The 27480-nt window shown below is 37.8% G+C and overlaps 1 protein-coding gene across 1 annotated transcript in view; it reads left to right on the top strand.

Moving 5' to 3' along the window:
* Positions 1-20205, top strand: part of LOC114650440 (cullin-4A) — a 115953-nt gene extending 95748 nt beyond the window's left edge. Inside the window, exons 17-20 of the mRNA XM_051926220.1 lie at positions 1576-1681; positions 9392-9564; positions 11680-11832; positions 17162-20205. Coding sequence (XP_051782180.1) covers positions 1576-1681; positions 9392-9564; positions 11680-11832; positions 17162-17257 — 528 coding nt within the window. The 3' untranslated portion in view covers positions 17258-20205. The remainder of the gene's footprint in view (positions 1-1575; positions 1682-9391; positions 9565-11679; positions 11833-17161) is intronic.
* The last annotated feature ends 7275 nt before the right edge of the window (positions 20206-27480 follow it).

Here is a 27480-nt window from a genome sequence, read left to right as displayed (position 1 = left end):
AGAAATTAGATTTTATCAACTACCGCAGTCTTTGTATTTGTGCAACAACGTGTGGAGCTTTTTGTAATTGTAATGTTTTGTTACCTCCGTTCAACTGGTAGCCATGCATATTTATAGTTTAGAATCATGGATAATTTAATAAACAAAGGCATTAAATGACTTTTTACTTCAGGTACTCAAGTTTTCTTCCCACATCCCCAAAGGCATTAGATTAATTGGTGTGTCAGAGGTGACCCAGTGAGTATGTGTGAGTAGGCTCTGCAATGCCCTGGCACCCAGTCTGGGGCTGTTTCCTGCCTTTCATATAGTATTGTCATTATAGCTTCCAGATCGACCTGGTGACCTGAATTGGCATAAGCAGGTTATAAATTATTACATTAAATATCTCTTTATTAGAGATCCAATCAGTTTTCCATATATTATGTTTAGACTATTTTATTTTTGCTCTTTGAGTTTTTGAATGAATTAGACAGGGCCCACACATAAAGGTAAAAATCCAGTGATGAATGAACGGCTTCTTGGAGTGCCATTACAGGTATAAGTAAACGAGTATCTTCTAAGTACTGTCGCAGCAAAGGGTGTTCTAAAAGGAGAAATTCCAAGGTAACAAGAAAGAAAGAACAAAATTAACTTAAGAAACAAGTTACACCTGGCTATCTGTTCCCACAGGCACGTCCAATCCTGTATGCTCAGTCCGTTAAATAACAGGAGAAGGGCAGGGGCACTTGGGGCCACAGACTACACATGATTGAAGTGATTATGTTTCAGGGAGCATTAGACTTAAAATCTACACTGAACAGATTTTCTTTTTAAATATGCAACACGTATCTTTAAAGCAAAGCCTACGTCCATCCCACTGGCAGCAGTAGAACTGGGATTTGTAACACAAAGTACACAGTCAGGTCCAGTGAAACCCAGTAATGTAAGACTCTACTGCTGAGCAAGAGTAGAATTCTGTTGACCAAGAAAGAAGCCAGTAACAGTTACCCAGAGGTAGAGGGCAGTAGGCAGACAACATCGGTAGGATGCAGGAGGCCCAAATATAAATTGGCTTGACCCACAAAGTTTAGTTTAGGATTTACACACACATTGGTTACAAGAACCACCAGGTAGTGCTCTGACCCTGAAAGTGACTCCAGTGGTAGTCTAGAAGTGAGTTGGAAAACAGAGGCTGTTTTTCTTAGGTATAGTGGATGATTTCAAGGTTAACTGCTGCATTTTAAAAATGTTTTTGTACTTGTTTTCCACAGTGTTCTGTTGAATGATCTATGTTTTTGGAAATGCACAGTAGCAAAATAAAGCTAAAGTGCAATGCATCATTAAAGTAGTGAGCTGAGTCATTGGAAATGAATAAGCTTCTGCAAGCTCTCTTGATCTTATCTTTAATCCATCCTAACCTCTGTACTGCAAAATCTTATTTTAGAAGTATGACAACCATTGTAAATTGAAAACAATACATTTGAATATCTAAACACATTTAAAGCAGAAGACTTTTTTTTCTTTTGGTTTTTTCTCTTTTGCTGTTCAGTTACATAATATCTGTAAGTTACGTTATTATCTTTTCCTATCCATTAGGGCAAAAAGGAGCTTCAGGTATCCTTATTTCAGACCCTTGTCCTTTTGATGTTTAATGAAGGAGAGGAATTCAGCGTGGAAGAAATAAAGACAGCCACTGGAATAGGTGAGATCCCTTCCCTAGTTCATATCTTGTTGCTAGTAATTCACTGCATTTCTGCTTCAGCCAAATAATCTATATTACTAAACGAAGGTTGTATATATGCACGGATGCCAGACGCAACGAAGCGCACGCGCACTGTGCCTCAGCGCCCCATAGTCAAACCCAGCGGCTTCCCAGAGTCAGTATTTGGCGCCCAAACAACACAACCTGTAAACTAAACTTCAGGTCACAATACAACCGCTGCCTGAACGCGAATGCGCACGCGCACACCACCGCATATACAACCTTTGTTTAGTAATGTTTGTATATATGCAAGGATTGCAGACGCCAGAAGCAAGCCGTGCACAATACAACTGCCGCCCGAATGCGAATGCACACACCACCGCATATAAAACCTTCTTTTAGTGATGTAGATCTCCATGGCGGGGGATCTTCAGCACGCGAATACACCGCCGTCACCATCAGGTAAGTAGGTGGCGCCAAAACCGCAGGCGCACAGCACCTCAGCACAGCGTGCACTGCCAGCAGTCAGTGTGCCTCAACAGTGCCAGCGGTACTCCACTACACAGTGCCACCAGTCAGTGTTCTCCACTCCAAAGTGCCAGCAGCTACTCCACTACACAGTGCCAGCAGTCAGTGTGCTCTAATACATTGTGCCAGCAGTCAGTGTGGCATATTTGAATCAGATTACGGTAATTCAGTATTAAAAGTAAGTTCAATTATGATTCCTAACAGTAAACGACTTCTAGCTAACGACACAGCCACAGAAAAACAGAAACGAGACCGCATGGATAAAAACAATAAATGAAGGCTCCTACAACGCGCTTCAGAAACACCAGAAGCAAAGAAGAAGAAAGAGCTCAACTAACGGAAATACAAAAACGAGCCCGTATGGATTAAATCAATGAACGAAGGCACCTACAACGCGCTTCTGAAACAGCAGAAGCAAATGAGTCACGGCTCCAAAAAGAAAGAGCTCAACGATTGTAAATACAAAAACGAGCCCGTATGGATAAAAACAATGAACAAAGGCACTTACAACGCGCTTCTGAAACACCAGAAGCAAAAGAGGCACAGCTCCAAAAAGAAAGAGCTCAAGTATCTTATAGGCGTGCAAACGAGACAACAAAACAATGGCAGAAGCGTTTAGAAGGCTTGCGCAATTGTTCATCACAAAGAATATCAGAGGAAACTGCAGAAAGGCTAGAAAATCGTTTAAAAGGTTTAAGATGTTCAGTATTCCAACAAAGAAAAAGCCAAAGAGAGGAACGACAGACAGCCGCTGAACAATTCCGCCAGTTAGCTGAGAACGCATTCTATAATGAGTCCACCGTTCATGAAAATTCATTGGGATTAATGAACGTCATTTGCAGTCATTGTCATTCACTTAACTTCCTTGAAGAAAAAACTGGCAGTACAACTGATGAGTTTACATGTTGTTGTCAAAAAGGTCAAGTTAAGCTGCCTCCTTTGGATGAATATCCTGAATATTTATGGAAGCTTTTGACTAACAATGTACCCTAAAGTAAAAGCTTAATGGAGTGCATTAGATCCTACAATAGTTCATTTGCTTTTGCATCTACCGGGGTAAATATCAAGCCACCACCTGGGATGGCCCGTACTGCTTTCGCGTGTGTGGACAAATATAGCATCGGATTGGAACAGTGCACCCTGAGCCAAATCACAACCGCAAATTTGCCCAAATTTACGTGTTAGATCTAGATGACGCAGTTTATCAAGGCAGAAGGTGTAGCACCAACTAAAATTGCCTTAGTGTTAATAAAGGACAAAGAACAGGATCCAAGACGATACAATGTTCCCATCGTTAATGAAGTGGCAATTGTGTTTCAAAGTAAAGACGGTGAGCCTCCATTTGACCGTGATATTGTCATGCATGTACGTCCTGATGGAACCAACCAACCTAAATTCCAACTAGTAGACATTTCTTTTCCTAAACTTGATACTTTGACATACCCCATTTTGTTTCCAACTGGCCAGGAATGATGGAGTGCTGGAATTTCCAGATATAAAAAAATTCAAGCACAGAAAAGATCACATGTATCAATGAAAGAATATTTTTCCTACAGACTCTCAGTAAGAGACGAGTTTAATCCATTAATCAATGCAGGAAAGCTAACTCAACAATACATAGTTGACGTTTACGTTCGAGCAGAATCAAATGATCTCCAATGGATTAAAAACAACCAATCTGCACTGAGGGCCGATAACTACAAGTCGCTGATAGAGTACATAAATCGTGATGCAGACTTGGTAGATCACCCTGCTGGAAAAGCGGTTATTTTACCATCTAGCTTTCAAGGCAGCCCATGTAATATGCAGCAGCATTACCAAGATGCAATGGCTATTATTAGAAAGTTTGGCAAACCTGATCTATTTATCACTATGACTTGCAATCCTAAATGGAAAGGAATTTCAAATAATCTTGTGCCATGGCAAAAAGTGGAACATCGTCCTTATTTAGTTGCAAGAGTCTTTAGACTCAAACTAAATAACTTGCTGGAAGATATCAAGAAAAAATCTCTATTTGGAACTGTTAAAGCAATTATCCACGTTATAGAGTTTCAGAAGAGAGGTTTGCCGCACGCCCATATTTTGCTAATCCTTGATGATGATTTCAAAATTCGCACAGAAGATGACATCAATAAAATAGTGAAAGCTGAAATTCCAGACCGTGAGAATTCTCCATGTTTCTTTCAAATTGTTATAACAAATATGATCCATACACCATGTGGCAATACAAATCCAAACAGTCCATGTATGGTGAATGGCAAATGTTCTAAGGGCTTCCCCAAAGATTTCCAAGAAGTTACAGTTGGAAACGTGAACGGATATCCTAAGTATATGAGAAGACAGACAAATGAATTGCAAGTTGTACCGGGTCGTCCAATTGACAATAGCTGGGTGGTACCATACAATCCTTATTTATGTTTACGGTACAACTGCCATATAAATGTTGAAATCTGCGCTACAGTAAAAAGTGTTAAGTATTTATTCAAATACGTTTACAAGGGCTATGATTGTGCTAATGTTTCAGTGTCTGAAACAAATGACCACGATGAGACTCGAATGTATGTGGATTCACGGTACGTCAGTGCTCCAGAATCCATTTGGAGAATATTTTGCTTTCCAATGCACAATTAGAGCCACACAATTTGTCGGTTGCCGGTTCATTTAGAGCACGAGCAAAATGTCTGTTTTCGAGCAGGGAATGAAGTCCAAGCAGCAGAGAGAACAGCTATAAGAGATACTAAACTTACCGCGTGGTTTAAGCTCAATCAAGAAGATCAAGATGCTCACCAGTGGAAGTATTGGGAAGTTCCTGTTCACTATATTTGGGTTGACAATGGTACTTTCTGGAAAAAATGACAGCAAGGCGGTAATAAGGTCATAGGTCGAATGTACACTTTGGGTATTAAGGAGCCAGAAAGGTTTTATCTAAGATTACTTCTTCAACATGAAACCGGAGCTAGGTCATTTGACGACATTAGAACTGTTCAAGTTGGCAACGCCATCAAACTGTGCAAGACATTCCATGAAGCAGTAAATGAAAAAGGATATTTATTGGATGATACAATTTGGCAGAAAACTCTAGACGATGCAGTATCGTATTCAATGCCAGGTCAAGTTCGCCATCTTTTTGCTTATCTGTGCATTTTCCTCCCCATCAGATCCGTTGAACCTCTGGAATACAAACAAGGGAGGAATGATAGAAGACATATGCCACCTGCAAGGAAACAATGATTCTTGCGTCAACTGTGAAGCCTACGCACTTAAAGACATTCAGTTTGCTCTCATACTTCTTGGATATACGTTGGAGAACTTCAATTTGCCAAATGTTCCAAATTCATTACCTGATTTGAATTCAATGCCAATAAATCTTCAGGAAGAGCAAGAGATTGCGCAAAGAATGATTTCCAGTGTGAATACCTTACAATCTGCTGCTTTTAATAAAATTGTTCTTGCCACGGAAGACAACAGCCCAATACCCAAATGCTACTTTCTTGACGGCCCTGGGGGAAGCGGAAAGACGTACCTTTATGAAACACTTATACATTTTTTTTCTGCAAGGAAAGAGTTAATTTTCGCATCAGCTACAACCGGGGTAGTGGCTAATTTGTTGATAAATGGTCAGACATGTCACTCTTTATTCAAGCTTCCAGTTCCAATCACGGAAACATTGGTTTCAACTATGAAAATGCAAAGTGACAGTGCAAATGAGATCCATCTGGCAAAACTATTGATTTCAGATACCACTTTTGACGCACTGGGCTATATTATGTCCAAAGAATATTGACGTTGATCAGATAAATAACCAAGTGATTGCCTTGCTTCCTTGAGAAAGACGCGTCTTTCTAAGTACTGACAGTGTTGATTCTGAAGACGAAACTGAGCATCTTAATTTCCCATTAGAATATATAAACACTGTTAACCCGGCCGGATTACCACAACACAATCTTAACCTTAAAGTAGGGACAATAGTCATGCTATTAAGAAACCTTAATACTAAACAAGGTTTATGCAACGGTACACGGTTAGTCGTGAACACCATGACAGAAAATGTTATTGAGGCACAAGTGCTTACGGGATCCCATACTACCAATACTGTTTTGATTCCCAGAATTGACCTTACAAGTTCTGACCTGGAATTACCTTTTAAATTTAAATGATGGCAATTTCCCATTAAGGCTGCATTTGCCATGACAATCAACAAATCCCAAGGACAAACAATGGACAAAGTAGACATTTACCTATCTGAGCCTGTATTTGGACATGGACAACTTTACGTTGAATTTTCAAGAGTTCGGCGTTCGTGTGACGTTAAAGTAAAGGTTTTAACTACTCCATACCAGGGAGAACTAATTCAAGGACAGGAAACCATCTTTACTAAAAATGTTGTTTATAAAGAAATTTTTGATTAACTATTTTGAATTTACCATTTTATGAATTTTTTGTTTCCAATTTACTTCATTTAAACCTTTCCACTCCGATATTTTGTTTTACTTATAAGTGCAGCAACTCAAAGACATTTTGGACTTAAATGATATAACAATTAAAATTCAATTTTAGTTTTAATAAATTGTTTAATTTTAGTACAAATATATTTATTTAATTAAATGAAAACTTTCCCAAGACGCTCCCACCCTCCATCATTTTTCATCCCTCCAAAGATCGGAGGGAACAGAAAGTGATTGCCATTCTTGCATTTGCGATTCTTTAGAGAATCGGGGGTTTACTGGTAACATTCTAAGAGGAGGCAAAAGTAGATCCTTGCTCCACACTCCCAGAACGTAGTTTTGACAGATCAAATTTAAACTGTAATAATAATAATACATTTTATTTATATAGCACCTTTCCCATGATCAAGGCACTTTGCAGAGTCTCAGAAAGAGCAGCAGGGTATATGTAACATCAGATACAAATATTTTCTGCATAGAACACTAAAACAGAAGAATACAGGATATACAAAACATTAAGTAGAATAAAAGATGACAAACTATAGAAAAATACTAAATTCAATACTAAAAGAAAAGCCTAAACAAATAATATCACTTGTGATATAACATACAAATTATCCTGAGCATCTTGACAGAGAGGTAATCTGAAAGAAGAGTAAGAATGTTAGGTTAAGTTAAACGCCTTTCTGAACAGATGAGTTTTAACTTGTTTTTTAAATGAATGAATCTAATTAAGTTCGGGTGGTCATTCCAAACTCTAAGCACTATAGAGCTGAAGACCCTGTCACCCAGAGAGTGCAGGTTAGTGTGGGGCACATCAAGATTTCCAGAATCAGAGGATCTTAGTGGGCGAACAGGAGCACAGTGATGACGAAGGTCACTTATGTAGTCCGGTGCAAGACCATTTAAAGCTTTGTCAGTTATTAACAGAATTTTATATTCAATTCTGTAAGAGCCAGTGAAGGTGAAGCAGAATGGGTGTTAAGTGCTCACTGTTGCGGGTCTATGTTAGGATTCTTGCAGCAGAGTTTTGAATTAACTGGTGCTCTGATATAAGATTTGAAGTGGCACCTGCCAGTAGGGAGATACAATAATCGATGTGGGATGTGATAAAAGTATAGACAAGTGCTACCAATGATATGGCCATGGGGAAGCATATAGATGCAGAAGAGCAGAGGGCCAAGGACAGAGCCGTGAGGGACTCCTTGTGTGACTGACGCTGAGCTGAATTTGCTGTTGCCAAAACTAACAAGCTTTTTTCAATTAGTCAGAGAGGACTTAAACCACTGGAGGGCAGTGCCAGAGATACCCAGCATGTTCTCCATTCTGGACAATAGAATGACATGTCTGACAGTGTCAAATGCTGCACTGAGTTCTAACAGAATTAATATGTTGGTTTGTCCAGAGTCTGCTGCCATAAGCAAATCATTGGTTACCCAAAGCAGAGCAGGTTCATAGCTGTGCTGCACTCTGAAACCAGACTGAAAGGGTTTCATCAATTTATTATAAGTTAAGTTAAATTGTGATCTGCACTTTGCTTTTTCCTTCTGTTAAAATTGATTGTAATTCCCACAGTTTGTTCTTCTTATGTTGAATTCTGCAAATGCCTTATGTCACTAGTGGAAAAAATAAAGGAAATTCAAGAGTATTTTTATAGATTGCATATACTCTTGCATTGGTAGTTTAATATATTAGCCTGTTTTCATAATAAAGGCTTGTTTCTCATAAGCTAAAAAAATTAGTCAGTTTTGTTAACTAATGAGTGCTTATTTTACTCATTAAAACTTTTAAGATAAACTTATTTATGATGTGATGCTTAATATGAAGTTTTTTTTACAGACAGTTGTATGAATTTATTTCCAGTTAGATTGGCAGAGTGAGTGGTCCTATTGCCTAACAACCTTAGGAATCTGGGTGCAGTAACAGCCTTCTGAAGGATTTGCTGGTTCTCTCACTCATTGTATTTGTTTTTGTCCCAATCCCAAAGAAGTGCAGTCCATTGAGATTGTCAGCTAAATCTGACCATTTATTTCAGTACCTTTTGAGATATGTTCCTGCTTCTTAAAACCTCTTCTATCCATTTTTGAAGCTGGTTCAGAAAATGGATAGATAAATAACCCACAGCAAAAGTGGCACAGTTGTTACAGCCGTCTTGCATTTCTAGACTGAACTTCTTAGCCCATTGCCTTTTCATGTTCTTATCATGTCCATATATGTTCTTATTATGTCCATATATGTTTTTACTGGATAAAAAGGATATTTTCTCACGTTCCAAAGGAGAGTGTGTGTTTGACTAATTGGTGACTCTGAAGTTGCCACTTGAAAGCAAATGTAAAGGTTTAAGTGCATGTGCCATGCAGTGGACCAGCCTCCTACCTTAGGGCTAATTCTTGTCTTGCATTCTGGATAGGCTGTAGTTGCCAGCAACACTGTAATGAAAATAGCATGTTCTGAAAGTGAAAGGATGAACAGTTAACATTTCAATCCAAAAGACTGGCATCTATGCACTAGTTTGCAAATACTGACAGTAAAACTTGTCCTACATGGTCATGCTGACAGTAGCAGCATTTCACATTTTTTGAATATAGAGCTTACTTGATTTGGTTTTAATAAGCATAAAAGACTATTCAAATTTGTCAGGTTCCTTTTTTCTGAAATAACAATGGCAGGTTTTATTTTTTTTTTATCTTGGGTAATCGTATTAACCACTCTTTTTTGTTTTTTTTTTTATCCCTAGAGGACAGTGAGCTCAGGAGAACTCTTCAGTCTCTGGCATGTGGAAAAGCACGTGTACTGATTAAAAACCCCAAAGGAAAAGATGTAGAAGATGAAGACAAATTCTTATTTAACAGTGACTTTAAACATAAGCTTTTCCGGATAAAGATTAACCAAATCCAAATGAAAGAAACTGTACGTAATATTTAATGTAAAGTCCATAGTGTTTTGTTTGTTGGTTTATTTTTTTCTGAGTTTTTTTTCGGAGTAATGCCTTTCTAGAGATTTTTAAATCACAGAAAGAAGATAGTAGGTAGTATTTGTGGTAGTAATGGTAAATTGGCTTTGATCTCTGGTGTGGGTGAAGATTTTGCCTGTGTGGTTTCAAATAACAAAGATATGCGTGTTAAGTTAATTTGCAGCTTTAATGTGGTCCAGTAGGAGTAACTGTGGGTTTCTACTTTATGCCAAGTACAATGCAAGCAAACTCCCATCTCCTTGCTCTCTGCAGCAAAATGTTTGGTCTGAAAAAGTATGGAAGAAAGATGATGTTAAACTGTGTTCTTTAATAAAGCAAAAACAGCATTGGAAATAGATTACCTTTTCTACTTTTCCTTAATGTGACCTTTGAATTTTCAGCTGTTATAAAGGACACAATATGTCTTGTAACAGAGTGTGGTGTTCCTTGAAGCTAAAAACATCAACATTGCTGAGCATGTGAATCAGAAAGCAGTGATTCACAAAATCACAGTGTTTTTGCTTTCTCAGAAAATTAACCAATCCATTTTTTGAAATTTTTTTTATAATTATTTTAATAAGTATCTTCTCTAATGTGCAAAAATTCTGTCAATGGAATTGAATGTTATTGTTTAGCACACTTCACACTACAGATAAATGCAAAACCATGTTAAATTTAGAAACATAAGCATATATATCTATCATATATACTATATTAAATATACAGTGGCTAATAAAACATGTATGAATAGAGTGTCAAGTGCTTCCAAAATGTAATTTACTACATATATAGTTAGTAAATACATATTAAATTCAGCATTAAAGAAAAATGATAGCTGAAAATTATACCAATTGGCAAGAAAGGAGAGAGAATGAAAAGCTCACGGTTCTGTGTTTTTTTTTTTGGAATAAGCAATTAAATAGATATCTGGACCAGTATCCCACCCATTAAGTACTTAACTAAATCAGTGAGTCGGAGAGCAGGTGGATGGAAGTAGTCTACCAAACCTTCCGCTAGCTCCATGCCCATTCATTCACTCCCTCCTTAGCATCATATAGTATGGCATGACTCATGATTTTGCTCGTGCCTGTGTTGTAATGCTGTGGTTGTCTAAATGACCAGGAGGAACAGTATGATCAAGGTGGTAGTAGTAGTACTATTTGCCCCAGCAGGACACCAAGAAGAAATAGATAATAGCAAAACGTTTGACAGTGGCAATCAGCAATTACAATAAGGATGTGTTGTCCTTTACATCAGAGGAAGGTCATTAAAGTTTGGGAGCAACCTAGTAAAAAGCTATTAGCTGCTGCAGTTATTGTATTTATCCTTAACTGCTATAAAGCCCTGCTTCTTCTAATCAGAAAGTACACTATATAGTACAAGCATTAAAAATTCTCTGAGGTAAAAATGGGACAAAACTATTAATAACGTTTTTTTGCTAAAAGAAAGACTTATTTAAAATCAATAGTAAGCCAAAGCAGTTATTTAAGAAAAGGATTTAATGCTTTCAAGTTCTGGTAACAGCCCTAGCAACTACAGCATTTTGAACTAACTATAAACCAGGAAAAGAAGGATTTTAGCAGCCATTCAGTAATTCATGGCTGAATTAAATTATACTTGAAATGTATGCATGAGTTAACTTTAATTTTGCCCTGTATATAATTATTTCATGGTCAAAATAAAGCTCTGTTGCGAGTACTAGATAACAGATCAGTGTAGAGTTAAATTGAGAAATGGATTGTAAGTGGATTAAGTAAAACAAAAGCTGACACCCTCAGAGTCTACATTTAACTGTTACTTCTTGTTATTGCCAGAACTTCCCACCATTAATATCACTTCTCTTATGCCACATGATTACATTAGTAATTTTTGTAATTTGTATTTATTATGTGGAAAATATGTCATTAATCTCTCAAAATAATGCATTTAATTATTTTATGAATAGAGCGCCTATTGGACTTTTGATATTGTACAATATTACAGACATTAGTAATGTTTAACCTAATATGTAGCTTCCCATCAATCTGCTTATATATTTACATTTTCTTCTTGATTTTTCTTCTCTTCATCAGATTGAGGAACAAGTGAGCACAACAGAAAGGGTCTTCCAGGACAGGCAGTATCAGATAGATGCTGCCATTGTTCGCATTATGAAAATGAGGAAGACACTAAGTCACAATCTTCTTGTGTCAGAGCTATACAATCAACTTAAATTTCCCGTTAAGGTTTGTATTTTTCATTATAAAGTATTTTCTTTGATTTCAAACATTTATTTACACTTTGCCAGTAGAATGCATTTATTTTCTTAGAATTCTGTAAATATTATTTTATGTATTTATGGTTAGTTGCTAATAATCTTAACAAGTGTCAGTGTAGAATTGCGTAAAAAAGAGAGCCAAGAATAATACGGTAACATTGCCCTTTACCCAACTGTTTCTCTTTCATATAGGCTAAAAACCAAACGTCTTCAGTAGCGACACTCATTGCAGGAATCCTGAGTCTAGATAACCACAGGTGTTTGTAGAATTTCATTCCAATCATTCCCTTAATCAGAATGCTTTTCTGGTGGCTAAATTAAAGGACAATTCAGTATTTTAAGGTTAAAGTTATGTATTCACAATTATGTCATGTACTCATTTGCACCAAACAAATCTGTATACTTTACATTGATGTGAACTTTGGTTGGTCCAAGAACTGAGTCAAAAAATACAGTCTGCTCCCATTTTTCGTGTTGACAGTTGAAGTACACACATACCCAGTCTACTCCTATCAGTGATATTAAGCAGCATGGCACTTGAATCTGAAACCCTTAACAGAAGACATTAGTGACAAAAAAATGTACATAGCTAGAATAGTCCTTGTTTATTAAAAAAAAAATAATCATAATTTGAAATATGGCTGTTTTTCTCATTTAACTACATCCACAGCTATGTGGTGAACGGCTGGTTTGTTTCCATATGAAGTTCCCAGTCAGTTTGGTGGTTAAATTAATGAATACTGTGGCAAACTTTACATGCAGTTCATGGAGGAGTTGTCTAAAACCATCTTAACATCCTGCAGCAAAAAAATGACTTCTCTCTAGACAGCCATAAACTTGAATTGTATAACACAACAACATTAGAGTGAGATTTTCCCAAAATGGAAGCAGTTGAGCTGCTATGCCCTTGCCTGTGGTTATTCTCTATAGATATCTGAAGTCCAGTGAAGGCCATGTCACATCGCAGAAGTTTTTCATCAATTTTCAGTCATAGCAGTTGCGCCCCTGTGAAGTCAGTCTTGTAGCGTGGCATGACCAATGATTCACTTCATCTAGTCCACAATTCTAGATTTTGTTTTGCCTTTAATAGTAGGGGCATAATTTGAGTGCACAAGAGCTGACAACCAATGAATACTCCTCTGGAATCACATTTAATATAAAGCAGTGATGCGGAATAAGGAACGAGTGTGTTTTAGGCCACACATACGGACGAGACGCTTGTCTGTTTGATGTCTTGTGTTCTCCGTACCAAGACAGAATGGGAAGAAAAAAAAAAGAAAGAAAAGGGCAGAGATTACGGCTGAACTTGTTGTACCTGTTAACCTTTGTTTAGCGCCAACTCCGTCAGGCAGCACATTATTGGCTGTCAGAAAAAGGGGCAAACATGACTGTGATGGAAGGTCAGCTTTCAGTTGTTAAATGTGACACTTTCAGCAATTTTCAGCCATTTAAATTGACGTGGCCCAGTAATGAGATCTGTAAATCATTTGGCAAATCTGATGCACCCTTTGACTAGAAGAAGCAAAATATAACATTGGCTTGACTGTTGCCAGATCTTTTTAATATGATTTAAAATGTACAATAATATAGATAATTTGTTAGAACAGTGAATGCTAGGAAAGTACTGGCAATAATTTCCATTGCATAGAACTAAAAAGAATAAAAAAATATATTTGCATCCATGTCTAATTGTTACAAAAAAGCAATAAATTGAATCACTGCACCCTCCATCCATTGTGCATCTTTCAGCAACATGCCTTGTTCCTTGTAATATGCAGATTGTTTTGCATGTCTCTAATTAATAATAATAATAATAATTCATTACATTTATATAGCGCTTTTCTCAGTACTCAAAAATGTAGCTACGGGAGGGGAAACTGTACTGACACATCAGAGGACGGTGTATGGTGTCACATTTGTACTTTTTCATGTATAGTGGACTACACTGAAAAATTGTATTTAACTTTAATTCAATTCCATGGGTAGCTTTTTTATTTTTTATGGTCCTTTCTCAGTGCTTCCTTGCCACTTAACCCCCTCAAGCACATTTTTGACAGTTTCTTGAATAGCAATGCCTTCTGTGATTGCTGTTTCTTTCTGTCTCTGGACACAGTGAGCAACCTTCACTCATTTACACACAGTGTTAGAATTCTCACACCCTTAGGTGACTAAAATGGCACCCAGTGATTTACACAGAGCAGTTTTTTTTTGTTTTTGTTTTTTTTTTGTTCTTGATTTCACCTTATACAGTTTCTTGTATTAGGAATTTGCTAGTTTTTGCGTACCCCTTGGGGTCAGAGCGCAGGGTCAGCCATTGTACACCGCCCCTGGAGCAATTACAGGTTAAGGGTCTTGCTCAAGGGCCCAGCAGAGTAGGATCACTTTTTGGTAGTGACGGGGATTCGAACTGGCAACCTTCTGGATACCAGCACAGATCCTTAGCCTCAGAGCCACCACTCCGCCCATTTGTGCAGCAAGTTCAAGGTGACCCCCCCCCAGTCTCCTAATCAGTTATTTCATTATGTTCATTATGTTGTGTCATCACAATCAAATAATTTAACCAAAGGAAAGCTGCTCATAATGATGTTTGTTTACTTATGTAATGTGCATTTTGATGCTGAGTACTTTCAAAGATTCAGTCATTCTATGTGACTTTCTGGGTATTACATTTAATTTAACTGTGGCACATGTTTCTTTAAACAAATGCGTGCTGGTACATTAATTAAGACGTCTCAGCTCTGGAATTGTGGGTTCAGATATTTACTCCTGGGCACTTTCTGTGTCAATCTTGTTCTCCTCATGCCCACGTGGGTTTACTCCATGTACTCTAATTTCCTAACACATCCCAAAGCTGCATTTTAATTTGTTTGTTTAGCTGATTAGCAGTTCTGAATTGACTTTCCCTGAGTGAGTGTGCCATGAGAATGAACTGAGCCTGCCCAGTTTTTTTTCCTGTCCTAAGAGTGATGCCAGAATAGATTTGAAACCTTTTGTAACCAATAAATTGAATATCAGTACAACTTAACTACTGAGTGAATATATGACCCATGGTAGCTATCAGTACATTCCTTCACAGTGGAGACAGTGTGAATAGAAACACTTGTGCCAAGTAAATTGTAAAGGAGCTGTGGCATGTGAAAAAGAGAGAGATTCAGACCCCTGACAAAACCCATGTATATCACAATGTTTAACTAGTACACCATCAGTGTTCACTTGACAGAATATATATAGTATAACTGTTAATTGCAGCAGATGGAAGATGAATAGGATATTGTCGACATAAATAATAAACATCCATTAAGCAGGCTAAAGATGGATCAGCTATCATCAATATGAATGTTACAAATATCTGATAATTGTAGTAGACTGAATATGAATTGGATATCTCAGATATTAAAATGGTATAAACATTTTGGGTCACAGAATTAAAATGAATGGAATATCTTATCTCATCATCTGTTTTTCTTGGTGAAAGTCACAGCAGATGAATGGAATATCAGCGATATAAATATAGTGTAGGAGATTGAAGATGGGTGAGGTACAATTGATATAGACCCAATATCAATGTCATCTAACTGCAGCAGACTGATGATGGATGGGATGGTGCTGATAGGAAAGGATATTCAGTAAATGTCCACTAAGAGGACTAAAGATGGGCCAGATTTTGTCAATATAAACATGTTAAACGGTAAATATCTGGTACCTTAGATGTAAACATGATAAACATCCTTTAAATGTCTCATACTGAAGATGAGTGGAATATCTCAACTTATGTCATCTTGTCTCATCATCTCAGACTGCTTTTCTTGGTGAAAGTTGCAGTGGATAAATGGAATATCGATATAAATATAGTATAAAAATTCACTAAGTGCAGGAGATTGAAAATGGATGAGAATATAATTAATATAGATGCAATATCAATGGCATCTAAATGCACGCAGAATGATGATGCATGGGATATTGCTGATATGAAATGTTTATTCAGTAAAAGTCCACTAAGCAGAGATTTGATTAAATGATTTTGTGTAACACTTGTCTTGTTATTAGCATTAATTAGGTAATTGTAGTTTTTAAAGCTAAAACTTAAGACACAGCAACAATGCTTAATACATCAGAGAGACTTTATGGGCAGTGCATTTACTTGGTTAATATAGTGCACTGTGTTTAATTTTGACTGCAATAATCCATCCTGCCTTTCAAGCTGATTGTTTCCTTAAATGTATAAATTGTAAATGTAAAAGTTTGAATTTTATTATGGTGCTTCTGGGCACTTCAGCTTGTCAGATGTGATAGTAATAAGTTTAGAAAAGCATACCTTATTGTGAAAATGTTCCTTCACAGAACTATATACATACATACTGTATATTTAAGGGGTAATGAATGGATGAAGCCAGTTCCAGCATCAATACCTTCAAGATATGAATCTGCCATTGCAGGAATGCTACATGGCCCTGAACTATACATTGAAAAGTTAATTAAGACTGGTTTTTATATTGGCATGATCAAGCATTCTTCTGCCCATCTCTTTTTAAATGCATGTTTTTCATGATCAGGGTTGAATACAGTAGTAGACACTTGGCAAGGGCTAGCTAGCATTGTCCAGCAAATTAATCAATTGCAATAAGCATATTAATAAAGTATCTATCTATCTATCTATCTATCTATCTATCTATCTATCTATCTATCTATCTATCTATCTATCTATCTATCTATCTATCTATCTATCTATCTAATCAGTATTTATATTATGTACTACTCTAAACTCCATCTCAAAGTATTTGTGCATTAACATAAATCAGTACACAAATTCATTATATGTAACCTGCTCAGTGGTGCAAAGTGAGCAATGAATTGGACTTGAAACATCATGGGATAAGTTCCAGGAACCAGACTTTCACATATGAACCTGTGCTCTAATTTATCACTGAAGTAGTGAACGGAAATCTCCAAATGAATGGTAAATGACCGCTGGATTACTTTTTTTGTTCATTACTGCATGTAGTCATTTATGCTGTATTTTTACTGTGAAACATATGTTGTCCAGGCTATTATATTTAGTAAAGCAACTAATAATAACTAATCTCCCACTAAGTACTTTCAGATCTAAGGCTACTAGGCCACACTTCCTTGTCTCATTTGAAGTTAAATATTTGTTCCATTGGGTTTATGACTTAACCCTTTTTTATTTAAGATGTGAAATAAAAATCTATTTGATGTGACATATTAAAAGAGAAATAGAAGAAACTTCAAAGGTATCACTTTATACAATGTTGCTTTTATTTTTTTTTTATGTACAGCCTGGAGATTTGAAAAAAAGAATTGAATCCCTGATCGACAGAGACTACATGGAAAGAGATAAGGACAGCCCCAACCAGTACCATTATGTGGCTTGAGATGGACCCATAATGCTTCTGGCCTTGTTTACAGAGCACTAACATTTAGTAGTAATAAAAAACTGACTACAAAGAACAGAGGTGCTTATCTACAGTAGCCTTATGCAGCGTGCTCAGAATGTATTACTCAAGGAGTTTCAGAATGTGGAAGATGGAAAGAATGAGAATCTCATCAAGTGCATCGTCAGTTGGTTACTTCTTGTTGCTGACATGTTGTTTGCTGCGTTTCAGAAAATTTTGCCCCAGAAGCCATGCTACTGCTTGTTTGGCTGAGCTATAACCAGGAACTACTATAGCAACAGCTTTGGATAAAACAGATGTAGATGTGTTTCACCTCTGCCTTATTAGCACTGTTTTAAAGCCGTGCTGTTTGCTAGAAGACTTTTATTTATAGTTTGAATTTTATATGGAAGAGCCCAGATTTTTTTTTTTGTGAAAAATGGAGTACATATTTTTCAGAGTTATTATGCTCCCTAAATAACCTTAGGTCAGTTAAGAGTAGCAGAAGCTAAAAATTGTTGGGTGTATTGCAAAAAGAGCTTTTTAGACATTTGTGAACAGTTTTTGAGAAGTGCCAAAGCAAGCAAATTAATGTTGAGACTTCTGCATAGTATCTCGCAGATACATTTTTGTCTGTACATTATAATACAAAGAGTTAGACTAAGATGCTTTGAATTTAACAATTTACTGTTAACTGTAGCTACAAAGATCATTTGCTTTCCAGTGTCCTTGTTGGAAATAACAAACCCAACAGCCTGCATTATCCAGACGGGAAATGCAGCGCAATCTGAATAGGAGGCTACTGTGTATACCAAATAGTTGGGATATACAGTAGGAGTTGTCAAGAGATCCAATTTAATGAATGTGGTGTTGTACATTAATGAAATGTTCATATTCAAATGGGCAGTGTTAATACTGATTATTTTGTTGTTGAAGAGTTATGGTATGTTGTACTGTTAAATCTATTAAGGTATGAGTATTTAAAAAAAATGTCATTATTAAATGCTTTTTGAAAATACATGCAGTTTCTGCCTGTCATCCCGTCAACCCTTCAGCCTTGCTCTGTCTATCTCTCTGTCTAGAGATGCTGATGCCCACTTAGATGGCATATATAGTAAGATAGGCCATTAGGCTAAGTGCATAGATAAGACATTCTGTTTGCAGCAGTAATAGTGTTTTTTTGTCTGGAGTTATGGTTCTTACATCTGAAAGAACAGCTGCACCCCGTTGACTTAAAAATATTAAAAACCATATAATAATGCAGCAGTTTCCACTTTTAATTCTTTAAGATGCATTTGAAGAGGTTGGTTTATTTTGGACCATTTCTTATTAAAGTTATTAATTAACATTTATTTACAGGGCAGAAATTAGGCTATGTGGTTACAGTTGGACGACTGGTTCCACACTACCAATAGGTTGTTATTTCACACCTAAGCAACTGCAGACACAAATTTAGCAGAAAAGAAGCAAGGCTTTAGTATCCACTCTGTTTAAATATGCAACCAGGACTGGTTAAATAAATAAAAGTGTATGCTCATTTGTTTCTGCTTGTACTTCAGTCTGTCTAGACTGACTCATTTAGGTATATGGTATGATGCTGTAAATATTCCAGAATGCTGAAAATGTGAGAGTAATTGTAACCTGCAGAATGTTTTTGACACAATCTAAGATGTTAGCCATGTAAGACTGCTGAATAGAAAGAGAGAAACGATTAAATCTGAGCCACTGTACCTTAAATAAGAATAAATATAAAAGAGTGCTGGTGCAGTGATTGCAGCTATTGCCAGGCCATACTAAGCAAATCAGATTTATATCAGTTTCCTCTTTAACATTTTAATTTGTTTCCTATTTAAAGAAACCCTTTATTGACAATTGCTCACATTATTCAAATACATTTTTTTGCAGAGATTCTCTATATTCTGCCAAATTTGCTTAATTACGCAGTTTATTTAAATTAATACAATATCTATGCATAATATGCATTTCTATTTCTTCATGTTCTATCTCACGTTATAAAGTCACTTTGCTTGTGGATCTTCTCTGTAACTTATTGGCATTCATATTTGCACAATGTGTATACAAAATTAATAATTTACCCTGATTTATTGGTTAAAATGACTACATGATCAAGATGATGTGGCGTTCTGGCTGAATAAACACAATTAATACAAACAACCATGTGTAAGTCTACAGAGTGATGGAACAAACCCTTGGCTACCCATACTGAAAACAGGCACTTCAGGTACTCTACCACATAGATTATTATTTTTGTTGCCATTTGGCACATAATTTGGAAAGAATAATTGTAAACTGCTGATCAAGTCTAAAAGACTTAATGGTTGGCCAGTATGTTGTCTTCTATTTCTCTTTGCAAATGTTGTGCAAACATTAAACAATTTACAATTTTTTACATGATTTTGTCGTTAAAAAAAAGTGACTTTTAGTGTGTAAGAATTTGAGGAAAAAAGAAGAAGAAAGTGGCCACCCCAAGTCTTGCATGAGGCACAGAGCATAGCAGCAGAAGCACTTGCTTGGTTGTTACATTTTCTGATCAAGAGAGATTTGAATGGTGAGTGAAATTTTGAACCTTGCACTTGGCTCAAAAGTTATTTCAGGCTGACCTATCATTCGAGTGGGATTTTTTTATTTGCTGAATATTTTTGAAATATACAGCAAGTATTTTGAAGTGCAATTTACTGTTGGATTTTAAATTCTTCATTATGAGATCAGTAAGCTGATGGGGGAGGAAAAAAAAAGTCTTTTTTTATTGACCACAGTGATACAAAATGTAAATGTTGTTAATATTTCAAAGAATTTTGAAAATGTATGAGTTTTGTTAAAAGAACATTGTAAGCAATACCATTGTAGATGAGAATGTTAGTAAAAACCTGCATTTATTACTAAGCACTGTATAATAGTATACTATATTAAAAATACTTTTCATAATGGTTTGCATATTTAGCTCATTTTTGTTTATCCACCAAATGAAATAAAAAAAGGTACATTTTAATAATTTTTAAACATTTTAATGACGCTGATCCAATTCCTCTGGGTAATGCAGTTTTCCACCTCCATTTGAGGTTATGTTAATTGGTAACTCTGAAGTGCCCCAAAGTGATCGAGTCCACATGAGTTCATGACGGCTCCCAGAACTACTGGAACAGTCTTTGGCTTCCAATCCCCCTTAAACGGATAAACCAGGTAAATGGCACATTGTTGCCAACCCAACCAGTGTGTTCCCTCCTGCCAATTGTCACTGATGCAGCTTGAGGTCAAACCCCCATGATAGCCCTAAATGAGATTGGTCTGAAAATATATGCTTGGAAGGACTACATTTAGTAGTCCACAGTTCAAAAGGTGATGTTTGATTCCTGGCCTGACCACTGTCTGGGTAAGGTTTTCATATGTTCTTGTGAGTTATACTTGAGTGTGCTGGCATATTCACACATCTCAAAGATACACTTTTTTTAAATTAATCTGCCTTTTTCAATTGCACCAGAATGAAAAAACGTAAGTCTACACAAAGTTTGATGGTGCCAGGACATCTTCCAGTTCACCGTGACTGTATTATAAAAAGAGTCAGTTCAGTACATGGATATATGACTGTATATGTATGTGTACTTTTCTACTTTTATTTTTCTATGTTTATTTATTGATCACTCCTATTACTTTATTTTATGTGGATTCCTTCCCTGGACACACTTACTTTTACAACGTGGGCATGGATTTTAACACGCCGAGACTCGCCTATTCAAGTACTCAACTTCGGGCGCTGAGAACAAATGCCAGTGCCGGTGTGGTTCCACATTTACCCGACGAGGTAAGAAGGCGGTATCGTGGCAGCAGAGCCGGCACTAAGCTAAAAAAGAAGCGGCTTGCGAGAAAGTGGCGTTTCAAGCCTTCGGTGCCTTCTGTGATTCTGGGGAATGTAAACTCAATCTCAAATAAGATCGACGAACTGGCTGCGCTGGTGAAAAATGTAAGGACCTACAGAGAATGCAGTTTGTTGTGTTTTTGCGAAACCTGGCTAAATAACACCATCCCAGATGCCAACGTGGAGCTACCCGGGTTTAGCACAGTTAGAGCGGACAGAGATGCAAGTACCTGTGGTAAGCACAAAGGAGGAGGACTCGCTCTCTATGTTAATACACAGTGGTGTCACTCTGGACATGTTAACGTCAAAATCTCCACTTGCTGCAGGGATATCGAACTGTTGGCCGTAAGTTTACGTCCCTACTATTTGCCCAGAGAGTTTGGACATGTCATTGTTGTTATTGTATACATTCCTCCTCGGGCAGACGAGGAGTCAGCGAGTGACATCATCCATTCCGCTGTTGCTAAGTTACAAACGCAGCACCCTGAGGCGCTTGTGCTAATCGCTGGAGACTTTAACCATGTGACGCTGGACAAAACATTACCTGCATTCTCCCAGTATGTGCACTGTAACACCCGGGGAAATAAGACTATTGATTTACTTTATGCAAACGTTAAAGACGCATACAGCGCCACCCCGCTGCCTGCGCTTGGGAAAGCAGATCATAACCTGGTTCTGCTTCAGCCTCACTATAAACCAAAAGTTAGAGTCCTACCTGTACCCACACGATCATTCAGGAAGTGGACTCCGGAGGCTGAGAATACTCTGAAAGAATGTTTTGGAACTACAGACTGGGATATCCTGCAGGGATCTCATAGTGAGAACATTGAGGAAGTTGTTGACTGCACTACTGACTACATCAACTTCTGTATGGACATTGTAGTTCCAGTAAGAACAGTACGCTGCTATGCTAACAACAAGCCATGGATTACAAGTGACATCAAGGGCCTTTTGAACCAGAAGAAAAGGGCTTTTAAAGACGGTGATCAGCATGAGCTCAAGCGCGTGCAGAAGGAACTCCGAGTCCAACTCAGGGCGGCGAAGGAGCAGTACAGGAGAAAGCTGGAGCAGAAGTTGCAGAACAACAGCATGAAGGAAGTGTGGGATGGGATGAAGATCATCACTGGCTGCAGCTCGAAGCGGGGTGCCACCATTGAGAGAGACGTGAAGAGAGCAAACCAAATGAACAACTTTTTTAACAGGTTTGACCACCCTAACCCACTCTCACTCTCACCTCGGAGTACTGCACCCTCCACACATCCTTCTGCTGATACCAGCATAGGAAAGACATCCCCACCCATAATTACAACAGCGCAAGTGAGCAGAGAGCTGAGGAGACTTCGTGCCAGCAAAGCAGCGGGTCCAGATGGAGTATCGCCACGACTGCTGAAGGTCTGTGCATCGGAGCTGGGGGGTCCTCTACAGCGCATCTTCAACCTGAGCCTGGAACAGGGGAGAGTCCCGAGGCTTTGGAAAACATCTTGTATCACCCCAGTCCCAAAGGTATCACGTCCTAGTGAGCTGAATGACTTTCGGCCTGTTGCTCTGACATCACATGTGATGAAGACCATGGAGAGGCTGCTGCTTCACCACCTTAGGCCACAGGTTCAACACGCCCTTGACCCTCTGCAGTTTGCATATCAGGAGAAGGTGGGAGCGGAAGATGCCATCATCTATATGCTACATCGACCCCTCTCTCACTTGGACAGAGGCAGTGGTGCTGTAAGAATTATGTTTCTAGACTTCTCTAGCGCCTTCAACACAATCCAACCTCTGCTCCTTAGGGACAAGCTGACAGAGATGGGATTAGATTCATACCTAGTGGCATGGATCGTGGACTATCTTAAAGACAGACCTCAGTATGTGCGTCTTGGGAACTGCACGTCTGACATTGTGGTCAGCAACACAGGAGCGCCACAAGGGACTGTACTTTCTCCGGTCCTGTTCTGCCTATATACATCGGACTTCCAATACAACTCGGAGTCCTGCCATGTGCAAAAGTTCGCTGATGACACTGCTATCGTGGGCTGTATCAGGAATGGGCTGGAGAAGGAGTATAGGGACCTAATCAATGACTTTGTTAAATGATCCGACTCAAACCACCTACACCTGAACACCAGCAAAACCAAGGAGCTGGTGGTGGATTTTAGGAGGCCCAGACCCCTCATAGACCCAGTGATCATCAAAGGTGACTGTGTGCAGATGGTGCAGACCTATAAATATCTGGGAGTGCAGCTGGATGATAAATTAGACTGGACTGCCAATACTGATGCGCTGTGCAAGAAAGGACAAAGCCGGTTATACTTCCTTAGAAGGCTGGCTTCCTTCAACATCTGCAATAAGATGCTGCAGATGTTCTATCAAACAGTTGTGGCGAGCGCCCTCTTCTACGCAGTGGTGTGCTGGGGAGGCAGCATTAAGAGGAAAGACGCCTCACGCCTGGACAAACTGGTGAGGAAGGCAGGCTCTATTGTTGGCATGGAGCTGGACAGTTTAACATCTGTGGCAGAGCGAAGGGCGCTCAGCAGGCTCCTATCAATTATGGAGAATCCACTGCATCCACTAAATAATGTCATCTCCAGACAGAAGAGCAGCTTCAGTGACAGACTGCTGTCACTGTCCTGCTCCACAGACAGATTGAGGAGATCGTTCCTCCCCCAAACTATGCGACTCTTTAATTCCACCAGGGGGGGTAAACGTTAATATTTAACATTATACATAGTTATTGTCTGTTTTTTCACCTGTATTATTATCATTCTTTAATTTAATATTATTTATTGTATCAGTATGCTGCTGCTGAAGAATGTGAATTTCCCATTGGGATTAATAAAGTATCTATCTATCTATCTATCTATCTATCTATCTATCTATCTATCTATCTATCTATCTATCTATCTATCTATCTATCTCTGGCAATAAATAAAATTACTGAATTTAACCAAGAGCATGCTATTGTGGCTGTACGCGTAGTACTTCCTGCTTTTGTACCTTCCCCATATTTAAAGGTGACACAAGAACAGACTGCCTAAAAATCCACAAGGTTTGGTCAGCAGATGGAGAATTGTATGACTGAATACTCCCATAGGTCTTGTAGCATTTTAGATGCTGACTTAGATATACACCTAAAATCATGCAGTTATCATAATTATCTCAAACAGCTTCAAGAGAAAGTTCTCTATAAATGTTAAAGCTCAACTTGATAAATGTCACACGTGCAACAGTGGGTCTTGTATCTTTTATGGGGAAAGGATCCAAGGCTGCACAGTCTTTAACCCATTTCCTTTTTGCACAACCATGTTGTGAAAGAAGACTCTGATCTCTGCTACTTCTGTAAACCCCATCCCCAACCTCCCAATCATTTTCTGACCAGATGAGGACTCAGAAGGACCTCAGTGTGAGGAGACTTCTTGTTTGTAGTATTTTTTTTTGTTTGTTTTTGCCTAGTTGTGAGGACTATTAAACAGGTAGATATCTGACTTGTGGCCTCAAGTTTCTCTTGCGTAGTCTGGCAGCTCTATTCTTAACAGGTGTTGGTGCTACAGAGATGATGCCTTAAATAGGATTGTTTAAAAAAAATGGTTACCATTCTCAACTATGACTGATGCATTAATTATGTTTTCAATAATAGAGTAGTAAAAATTGACTGAATGCTACAAACTCTAACATTTGTGGTGTGCACATAACAATTTTAGATGAACAACACTATTAATAAAAATGCTAATATCAAAATTTTAAAATGTAGAATATTCAACAAAGTGCTTATGTGAAATAATTCTAGATGCAGTGCCAGCAACACAAAGTGTTCACTGCTGACAGAAATGTCTTGGAGATGTTCCAACACCATATGCAACGATGTACCTGGCTGTGAAACAAGATTATACATATAGAGGAAAACAGACTGACAATACACAAACACTGCATTAAGGCTCTGAAAATGTGACACCTGACAGTTTTGATGGAGTGGATGTGTTCGGCGCTAGCCTGATTCAGACACTTGCCATACTTTATAAAATTGTGCCGGTTCTGTTACTGTCTCTTATGACACTACAGCTTGTCCCATTCATCTCATTTTATACAGAATAATTTTAAAAACAAAAGGCATGTTTGAAACATGTTTGTTACTTGGCATCCAGCATGATCACCACCCTGCACAATTCAAAATGTCTGATAAAATTGCACCCAATAGTTTGTACTTTGAGCTCAGTGAGATGCTTCACTGTTTATATTTTTGACATCTTGCTGTTTAAGAAAGTAAACGTCAGACATTTTCTAAACCTCTTAGTCCTGAACAGGGTTGTGGGAGGTTCTGGGGTCTTTTTGGTGCTAAAATGCTGCAAGCACTCACCCACTTCAAACACAGCATGAAAGGTTCTGTCTCTTGTCAGTATTGTTCAAAAAAGAGAAAGAAAGAATAAATGCTGTCTGAAGCCACATGGCCTCCTTTTTAAAGTGTTACAATTTTATATTGTTATGTAATACACAATATTTTTGTCATATGAAACAGTACAGTACACAGTCTCAGGCATGGTGCGCTACTCTTTTCATTGGCTGTCTTCAAAACTTTATCATCATTAAAAAATTTTAGTGAACTACAGCATCTCCCTTCTTACCATTGCTTCCAATGTGAATGCCTGCCTGCCCAGAGCCATTGCAATATCAGCATACTATCCATACATCCATTTCCTACATACTCTTGTCCTAAGATAAGGGTCATGTGAGCGAAGGTCTATCCTTTCATAGCTGTAATCTGTTTGTCTCCATGAACCCAGGTTCAGCCATGCTCTTTAGGTGATCATTTCTTAGGATCTTCAGGATTTCTCTTAGCAGTTTCCAACCTTCCCTTAAAGTTAATCATTTTTATTTCCATATAAATGGAAGTTTGGTGATGGGGTCAAAAATTTCCTGTCGAATTCTGCTCAGATTATGGTTCTATGATATTCAAAACATGGGAAAAGATTATTTTAGCATGTTCTCTATATATGACGGTGGAAAATCAAATTTGATTTTCACATCTTAAAATTACAATTTTTGTTGGGAAAATAATGCTTTCTTACTTTGGGTATAGGGGTATTAGATGGTTAAATCTCGGCAAAGATGGAACATTATAGAACAAGCAGTTTTCAAGATACTTGCCTTAAATATCGAGACCTATATACAATGATAACTTTGGAAAAGAATTGGCCTATCTTCTTCAAAGTTGCATTTTGATTACATGCTCTGGGTCTGTTGTTTTTGGTTCAGTTTGGTTCAGTACTTAAGCCCATATCCTGACGTATGTCCGACAGTAACTGCTGTAAAAATTATTTAGTTTAACTGGGATATTTTGCAGTCTGCTCTGTTTACTCATAGGACCAGACCTTTGATTTACAAAATGTTTGCACAAGTAGTTTTTCATTTACATAATTTATTGAAATAGACATGAACGTACACACAGAGGCACACTCAAAAACAGTAATAAATAAAGATAGCAGACAGTCTGTTTGCCTTAGCAGAACATATGCTTGACAATAAAGAGGAAGAAAAGCCACCATTTATCTATCTATGCAGCTTATTTTCTTCATTTGACCCAATGTATTTAGTTTCAGATTAAATATTATTTAATTTATTCATTTTATTCAATGTTAATTTTAGTCTAAATTTATTTTTTATGTCATTTTCTAACCACTTAATCCAGACCGGAGTGGGTGCTGGAGCTTATCCCAGTTAACATAGGGCACAAGGCAGTAACAAACCCTGGGTAGGACACTAGTATATTGCAGGGCAAACACACACACCAAGGCCAATTTAGCCTTACCAATTCACCTAACCTGCATGTCTTTAAAAAGTGGGAAGAAACCAGAGAACCCAGGATATGAACCCTGGTCTCCTTATGGCAAGGCTGCAGCGCTACCACTACACCACCTTGCCGCCCTAAATTTATTGTGTACATAATAAATATTATATAAATTAATGAACTTGATTGTATATTATTGTACAGTACAATCCATTGTATTGTATTGTAAAATCTTCCATAGAGTGATTTCCTACATTATGACTAATATAAAAATTACAAGGGGGCTCCGCCCCCTGCTCGCTTCGCTCGCCTACCCCCGGTGTTGGGTAACCCGAAATACATTGATGAATGTATGAGATATATTGGAGTGTAAAGGTGTAGATGACGAACAAAGGACGTATATTCATTAATCCTAATGAATGTTCACTAATAGTGGACTCATTACAGAATGCGTTGTCAGCTAACTGGCGGAATTGTTTAGCGGCCGTCTGTCATTCCTTTCTTTGCCATTTATCTATTGACTCCGCTGTTTGAGAGGCGCGTTGTAGGCGCCTACGTTCATTAATTGTATTCAGG

Source organism: Erpetoichthys calabaricus, chromosome 4 (assembly GCF_900747795.2).
Source record: "Erpetoichthys calabaricus chromosome 4, fErpCal1.3, whole genome shotgun sequence".
NCBI classification, from domain to species: Eukaryota; Metazoa; Chordata; class Cladistia; order Polypteriformes; family Polypteridae; genus Erpetoichthys; species Erpetoichthys calabaricus.
This window is presented reverse-complemented; position numbering and strand designations above follow the sequence as displayed.